The sequence below is a fragment of the Triticum dicoccoides genome, chromosome 1B, assembly GCF_002162155.2.
Source record: "Triticum dicoccoides isolate Atlit2015 ecotype Zavitan chromosome 1B, WEW_v2.0, whole genome shotgun sequence".
In the NCBI taxonomy this organism is placed as follows: Eukaryota; Viridiplantae; Streptophyta; class Magnoliopsida; order Poales; family Poaceae; genus Triticum; species Triticum dicoccoides.
The window spans coordinates 106,330,892-106,339,227 of record NC_041381.1 but is presented as its reverse complement, the minus strand read 5'-3'; the positions used below and the strand labels follow the sequence as shown (position 1 = coordinate 106,339,227).

Below are 8,336 nucleotides of genomic sequence, written 5' to 3'. Positions count from 1 at the left end.
GACTCAGAAAATCAGGTACTGACCCTGAAAGATTGTGGTGAGATACATCCCTGGAAATGCAAAGTAACATGAAGCACTTGCAAACAGATGTTTTAGTATGATAGAACAAATTCCAATGCGTTGCACCCATGAACTTTCGGATTGAGATATTTAGTAATTCAAGCTTAAAAAACAAAAGGAACTGAACCCAAGATTAGGCATTCATGCCATGTTCGAATAAGTCACACACATATTGTTTAACAATAGAAAATCAACTGATAAAATGATAATTTTAATTTTTTATAAGATAGCTTTGAGGTCCTGCGGTAATTTGTTACTGTAGTTTAGAAAGAGACAGCATTGAGCTGTCAATGGTCATACATGTCCAAAACTGCAAACACTGTTAATTCAGCTCGATTAACTCAGGGATGAAATCCGCCGTGATGTGCATATGCTCCCAAATATTAGTAATCTTTTCACCATTAGCAAATGCGTCATGCACCAGACCGCCATTGTGGAGGTGGCCTGCAGATCAGGAACAATGGCCATAGGATGCACACCCAACAGCTAAGCACCGACAAGAACACCACGGTGGCACCGTCACCCAGCTCAATATTGGCAAGCACACAGAAGAGACTTGTCTACATCGTTGAGAGGGAGATCTGAACCATGACAAGGCTTATCTGCCAAGTCCAGCGCATCAACTGATTCCTTTAAAAAATTGGTACTTTGCAGGGAGCAATTGTAGTTGTTTCCGATATTTCCCATTCCCTGAAAAGAGAGACAACAACAACGAACTAGTTGAAGCTTCAAGTGAGATGCTCTTCCCATCAACTTTAGACATATATTTTCCGGCCTTGACTATCTCCCCCTTTTCCAATAGAGTTCTGATGACATCATTTATAAGACGAGAGCTAGGAGCACAGCCACTCTTCTCCATTGATGAGAACATACTGTCAGCTTCCTCCACTGCTCCTTCTTTTAGAAGATTTTGTACCATTACTCCGTAAGTGGAAGCATTAGGCACCAACCCGCTGGCTGGTAATGCAGCAAACAAATCATTAGCTTCTTCTCTTCTTTCAACCTTGTACAATGCATTAATGATGGTATTGAGTGTTGTGATATTGAACTTCACATTCATTGCACGTAATTTCTGGAATAGGACAATCGCTTCATCTGCGCAATTATTTCTACAAAGTCCTCCAAGAATTATATTATATGTAGAAATGCTCACCATTATTCCACTTTCGATCATCTCATCGAAGATTTTCTTCGCATCAGCAGTTCTCCCAGCACGAAATAATCCATTCAGTATGGTTTCATATGTAACAGTTGTAGGTTTAACTTTCTTATGCAACATTTGTCTGAACAGAATCAACCCATTAGCGATCCTTCCACGTTTACAATATCTACTGACAAGTGTGCTATACGTAATGACATTAGGCTCAATGCCAGCTGATACCATGGCATCAAGTACTCCACATGCTTTGTCCATCTCACCGACTAAGCAATATCCGTCAATCAGCGTACTAAACATACTGCTATCAGGTTTCTCACCTATGTCTATAACCAAGTCAAAGATATGGTGTGCATCTATAACCCTTCCTTCATTGCGTAGACTGTCCATTATTGAACTGAAGAGTGCAGTGTTTGGACGAGCAATACCTTTATCCATCATTTCAGAAATCAACTCCTTCGCTTTCACCAAATCACCATGTGTACATAAGAACTGAACTAGGGAGTGATAAACAACTGTGTCCGGCTGTACTCCCGTACCAACAACCATCTGACTGAACCTATCCATAGCATCAGTCAGCTTACCCATTCTCCAAAGTGCAGATATTAGAGTTGAATAGGTGACTACATCCGGACTCAGTCCTTGTCCCCGCATTTCAGTAAGTATGAGCATAGCTTCATCTATCAGCCCTCGTTTAGCATATGCACCAATTAATATGTTGAAAACTTTGCAGTTGGCTACAATGCCACCGCCTTTCATTGAATTGAAGAGACTCATCATATCAGCAAAGCTTCCTTCATTGGCATACCCATGAAGAAGAATAGTGTAGGAGACAATATTAGGCTTGTTGCCCTTTGCAGCCATGGAAAAGAAAACCTTTGCAGCTTCTTTGGTTCTTCCATGCTTGCAAAGGGAGTCCATGAACGAGTTCCAAGTGACAATATCTGGTATAAGACCACGGCTTGTCATTTCTCTGAAAATTTTACGCACCTCTTTCAGCCGGCCCAAAGTGGAATATCCATGGATCATGCTAGTATATGTCACCTCATCCGGTCGAACACCGTTATGAACCATCTGCCGAAGGAACAACTCTGCCTTGTGCATTGCTCCGGCTTTGCACAATGCATCGATAATCGAGCTATACGTCACAACATCAGGCACAACCCCTTGCCGCATCATTTCATTGAATAGATTGCATGCCTTGTCTACTTTGCCTTCCTTCAAGAAGCCGTGGATGACCGTGCTATATGCCACCGTGTCAGGGGAGCAGGCACCTCCTTCCTTGGACACCATCTGGAGCAGTAGGTCAAGCGCCTGCAAGCTCCTGCCGTCTTCACACAAGCTCTTCAGAACTGTGTTGTATGAGAAGTCATCAGGCACACAGCCTAGGTCGGACATCCTATGAAGCAGCATATTGACAGCCTCGTCAGTATGTTTTGCGCAGCAGAGGCACTTGATGACCGTGTTGGCCGCGATCTGGTTTGTCTTCAGGCCCGCCCTAAGGATGCGCCCAAAGAAGGCAAGCCCTAGGTCCGGACGACGTACGCGGCAGCAGCAGTTCATGAGGATGCCATAAGTGAAGATGGTGGGCGGCGCCACCCGCATGCCGGCTTCTTCTCGGAAGATACGGTTGAAAAGGGCGAGGGCGAGGGCGGGGCCGTCTCTGCAGGCTTCAGAGGACGCAGCACCGCCGAGGGCGGCAAGGAATCCATCAAGGGAGCGCTCGGGGACCCGAGTGGCCTGCTGAAACAATACGTCGAACAGGTGGTGTGCGTCTTGCGGGCTGAGCGTCCCGGCTCGTACGCGCTCTGTGGCCGCGGCAAAGGCTGCGTGGGGAGACCAGGGTGGTGAGGGCGGCGAGGTGCAGTTGGAGAAGGAGGAGGAGAAGGAGGAGGAGAGGCGGCGGCGGAGGCAGACGCGGGGCATGGGCATAGTGGAGCAGTGGCGGAGGTGGATGCTGGACATCAGCGTGATGAAGAGGAGGAGCTGCGGAGGCGCAAGCCGGACGTCAACTAGGTAGAGGAGGAGGAGGAGGAGGAGGGCGAGCGGCGGCAGCGGCGGATGCGGGACACTCCGGCGCGTGAGCCGGCGGGGAGGTGTGCGCACAGGACAGGGCGTGTGTGCTGAGCCGTTAAATGAACACGCAAGTATATGTACATCTTGTTTTGTTTTTTCGATTTTACTGCTTATTAATGATATCATACAGTATGGAAGTTTTTTGGAGCGCATCATTTCATTTCGTCCATGGAAAAAAAAAAGTACATGGTGCAACCCTCTAGGACGTACACAAACCGGCGTCAAAGAGGGTGCAAACAGGAGTAGAAGAGGGAGGTTGTCAGCATCGATACAACATGATCTCAGGTTACATGAAAGATGGTATATCCAGGCCCTTAGCGCCCACTCTAACCCAAACCGGTGCTTCACCCTTGATCCTGTTGACGAGGTCTTCGGTCGATGGACGTAGCCGTCGAAGACTGCAGCATTGCGGTGCTTCCAAATGAGGCACATAGTTAGGCCGATGATGGAATTGATGCCTTTGCGTATGCTGCCAGGAGGAGATGAAGTAGTTACAGACCACCATTCGAAGAAACTCGTCATGTCGTTCGGAGGTGCTAAAGGGAGATGACAGCAAGATAGAACTGTGCCAAGTGATCCGTGAGAACACACACCCGCAACTCAGATAGTAAATGGGCTCGAACTCCTGGGAGCACATGACACAGGCTGGGTCATGCGGGAGGCCATGACGTGCGAAGTGGTCAACAGTTCAGCAGCGGTTGAGGAACGCGATCCATAGGAAGAATTTGTTGTTGAAGAGCGACCAAGAACACCATACCAGACGCCAGGCCAACATCATGGTCGAACCATGAAAGAGTGTCTTGTAGCACGATCGGGGGGAGTACTGGTCGTTTTGTGACCACTTCCAAACGATTTTGTGAGGAGCAGAAGTGAGCACGACATGGCGAATGCGCTGCCAGAGGTCCAAATACTCGATTGTAGTCTTGTGACCGAGAGTACCATGGATGTCGCCGATCCATCTTCGATTCGCAAGCCCGTCACAATCGAGCGTGCGACGACACATAATGAGGTTGATCAGGTGAGGGGCGAACTCAGAGATGGACTGGCCGCGCAACCAGTGATCGCACTAGAAGCGGCAAGTCTTGTCGTCGCTAATGGTCCATATCATTGACGTGCAGAAGAATTCGCTAGTTTCATCGTCGCAGGGAAGTTGGAGGTGACGCCAAGGATTGTGATGTAGGGTAGAACCCTAGCGGCCCGATCTTTCACGATGGGAGGGAATCCTACGAAGAACACGAGGAAAAATCACGAGGGGAAACATGAGAGAATCACTCAAACCAACAAGATTCGATTACACATGTGCTAGATCCTCGAAACACAAAGAGATACACGATTCAAGGTCAACAAAGAATGATACAAAAGGTCTTCTCCGTGAGGAGGTCTTGAAGGGTCTTCCCGCGATGGGGTCTTGAATCCGCTTGGGGGATCTTCTCCGAAGAGGCGCTCGACTCCGATGGAGAAGTAACCAAGTGGATGAGCAAAGCTCTATCTCAAATATGAGCTATCACAATGCTAACCCTAATACGGAGCTAGGGGACAAGTATATATAGTCCAAGGGGTAAGTGGGGGATACATGGGGCAAAACCCCTTTCTCTGCGCATAGGCAGGGCGGTTGTACCGGACACGGGGGCGGTTGTACCGCCCGAAGCTCTTGTACTGGTCTCTGGAGGTGTTCCCGGAAGTCACTAGCGGTTGTACCGGGGGTTGGAGCTGTTGTACCGGTCATATGGCTGTTACGGGTACAAACCGGGGCGGTACCGGCCTTGCACCGCTCGAATACAGAAGTTGAACCGGTAGTTGGGTGGTAGTCGAGCGGTTGTATCGGTGGACCGGTAGTTGGGCGGTACATGGGCGGTTGTACCGGTCGACCGATAGTTGGGCGGTACATGGGCGGTTGTACCTCTATCTTTTGTGCTGGGAAAATCCTTCTCCATGCTCTTGGTGTCCATCTTGCACCATTCCTTCTCATTGTTGGTTCCTTGGTACGTAAGCACACAAAGTGTCTTTGTTTGAGGTAGTAGCCATGTCTCATGTGGGTCCAAGGGAAGTTTAACAAGGAGAGAGTTCACCTGATGTCCAATGGTACATGTTTTAGGTCTCAACGTATGTCCACTTGGGGCTTGGGGAATAGTCGTAGTGTACATGGGGATGATCGAAGGATGCTCCGCATCATCTCCCCTCCCTTGGGAAAGATCCGACCTCGGATCGAAAACCTCATCACCATGGAAACGGTTGTCATGGACGGACTTCACGAAGTGGAAGACATGGCGCCATCCAAGTACTCCAAGGTATCTCCGGAGTGGTACACATGCAAAAAGAGCAAACACAAACGACACTTGGAAATACAATGGTTAGCGCACACAATGTGCCCATCAAGTAAGTATGGGTCCGTTGGGCAAGATTGTTTGTGACAAAGTGCATGAAGCTTAGTAAGATGATATAGAATGATATGCAAAGCATTCATGGGAGCAAAAGCATTCATTGTGCACACAAGGGTGTTGTGAATATGATCAATGCAACCATTGTGCAAAATGATGTCATAATGGAACGATGTACCAAAAGAATGAACATGGTAATTGGTGCTCAATGTGACTATGTGATCATGCAATTGACGGTGGACAATATTTTCATGATGTATGAATATGCCATCAAGAAGGATCACAACAAATTTGCTTAGGAAGTGCATAAGCTCATATATCATGGATGACATAGAAATGGAAGATGCAACAAGGCAATCGTAATGTGAGTTAATCCATGCATAAGATGCAAATTTGTTATGGGTGGTGTTGTACCATAGCTCAATGTCATGGTAGAAGTGGTGGTCCGGTGGTGAATCCACTAAGTCTGAGCAATCCTCAACTTGAAGGTCCATTGGGTCCATCTCCAATGTCGGTCCTCCGTTCGCGAGATGTATCATGTAGACAAGAAGAAGGAGACAACAATGAAAGAATGACCCATCGAATATGCGTAATTGAGGATGGCTCAAAGGGAAGGAGTTCACCTTTATGAGGATGTCGAAAATGTTGGTGTCGCGCATCATGTAGACCTTTGTATGACCAAGTTGTCGCATGACGGCACCGCCTTGTGAATCCCTCAAAATGAAAGAACATGACAAACACTCGAAAAAACAAACGAGGTTAGCATAAATGCAAAACCTATCATTCAAGTGGTGAGATACCCAACAAGTGTTTTCATCATTCTTATCATAAGAAAGGACAAGGTGTGGTATGGTATGAAAGCATATGATGCAACTACAACCAAAGACAATAGGCTTAATCAAGCAAGCATGCATCACAAGTAATATGTCCAAGTCTCCAAGATCAATAAGCATAGCATGGGTGCACTCACTACAATGGCATATGAGATGTGCAACTAATGGAGACAAGTGACAATAAGCAAGATAAATCAAGTGAGAGGCATGAACATATATGTCATCAACCCAAGAAAGCGAGTAAGAATGGAACATCGGTGATGCGACAAAGCAAGCAATCATAGTGATCAAGTCAAGCAAGCTAGTAGTGCAAAGATGCAACGTACTAGGAGGAATCATGGTAATCATGGCACGTGTGCAAATAGTGGTCATGAATAATGCACATGACATATCACAAGCATGAAAGCAAGATATGAGCAAAAAATCATTAATGTATTGGCGAGAGGCCATATGTAAATAGCAATGGGACATCATGACTCTCCCAACACAACCATCAACAATAGCATGTGGCACATGGTAAACATGGCAATAGAAACAAGTATCTCCACCGAGCATGCAAATACACATATAAGTAGTAGAATGGTGAATCATATGTAAGTGCAAGTAAGGGTCACAATTGCATGGCAAAGTCATGTAAAGAGGCATAACATGCAAAGTGAACACGATAAAATGGGCATAAGGTAACAAGTGGTATATAGCCCATAGACGTGTGAGAGCCAAGAAGAAGAGGTGCGCGTAGTCCTTGCGCGAAGACAACGGTGGTAAGTATAGTCCACGGGATCCCAAATCATCGTTGCTATCAAGAGCTCGCTTCGCCAACTCTTGGGATTGAGAGGTTGACGAGTATACATGAGTACATACCTGCACAAGACAAAGGCAAGGGGAAAATGGTGTGTGCAAGGTTTATGTACACATCATCCATCATGATGCGCACGTGCTTGTGTTGGTTAGCACCAAATATCCAATGCTCAAATAAATGAGATGCGTGATATAGGAACATTTCATCCATATTGATGGGTTTGTTGTTATGTATAGAATAATGGACACTCAAATTGTGTAACACATCACGAGAAATATGTAGAGTATTGTTATCCATGGAATGCATATGGTGCACGCAATTATGGGAATCATGCAAAGTATCAAATGCATCAGAATCTCCTAATATGTACTCCCTCCGTCCGGAAATACTTGTCATCAAAATGAATAAAAGGGAATGTATCTAGACGTATATTAGTTATAGATACATCACTTTCTATCCATTTTGATGACAATTATTTTCGGACGGAGGGAGTATGAGGAAACTATGGGGGTCTCCTCATGAGCATTAGTGGAAACATCACATGGAGAATATTGACAACATCCAAAACGAAGCATATATGGAACAATGTGATCATGGCATGGCATAGTAGATGAATTGTGCAAATCATGTAAAGGAAGCATGGCAATATCATCACAAGAGAAACAAAAACCAATGACCATCAGCTCGTCATCTATGCCATAAGTGCAAATGAGGTTTACTTTAATGGGGCATGCATAGTTACTATGTTGAGATTGAAATGAAGCAATATGGGAGATCTCACTCATAGCATATGACAAGTTTAAGGGGTTGTCAAACATGATGTGACCAATAGAATTTTCACATGATATCCTATGGAGCATAGCATCACAACTAGGCAATTCAACATGCTCATCATCATATACATCATAAATGGGTGGCATATCAAAGCAAGACATAGCATGTGATGAATCCATAGGGTGATCAACATCATGGGAGCAAGTGATGTCAACAGAGTCCGCTAGTGGGACAAGAGAAGCACCATCACCCATGTTACC

The 8,336-nt window shown here is 45.9% G+C and overlaps 1 protein-coding gene across 1 annotated transcript; it reads right to left on the bottom strand.

The window, feature by feature from the left end:
- Positions 1-255: 255 nt before the first annotated feature.
- Positions 256-3,292, bottom strand: LOC119322180 (protein Rf1, mitochondrial-like). The gene has a single exon (XM_037595676.1). The coding sequence runs from the start codon at positions 3,179-3,181 to the stop codon at positions 680-682; it is 2,502 nt and encodes an 833-aa protein (XP_037451573.1). The 5' UTR covers positions 3,182-3,292; the 3' UTR covers positions 256-679.
- Between the last annotated feature and the right edge of the window lie 5,044 nt (positions 3,293-8,336).

Coding starts and splice junctions, on each gene's coding strand:
- LOC119322180 (XM_037595676.1), bottom strand. CDS start 3,181: ATGTCCAGCATCCACCTCCGCCACTGCTCCACTATGCCCATGCCCCGC.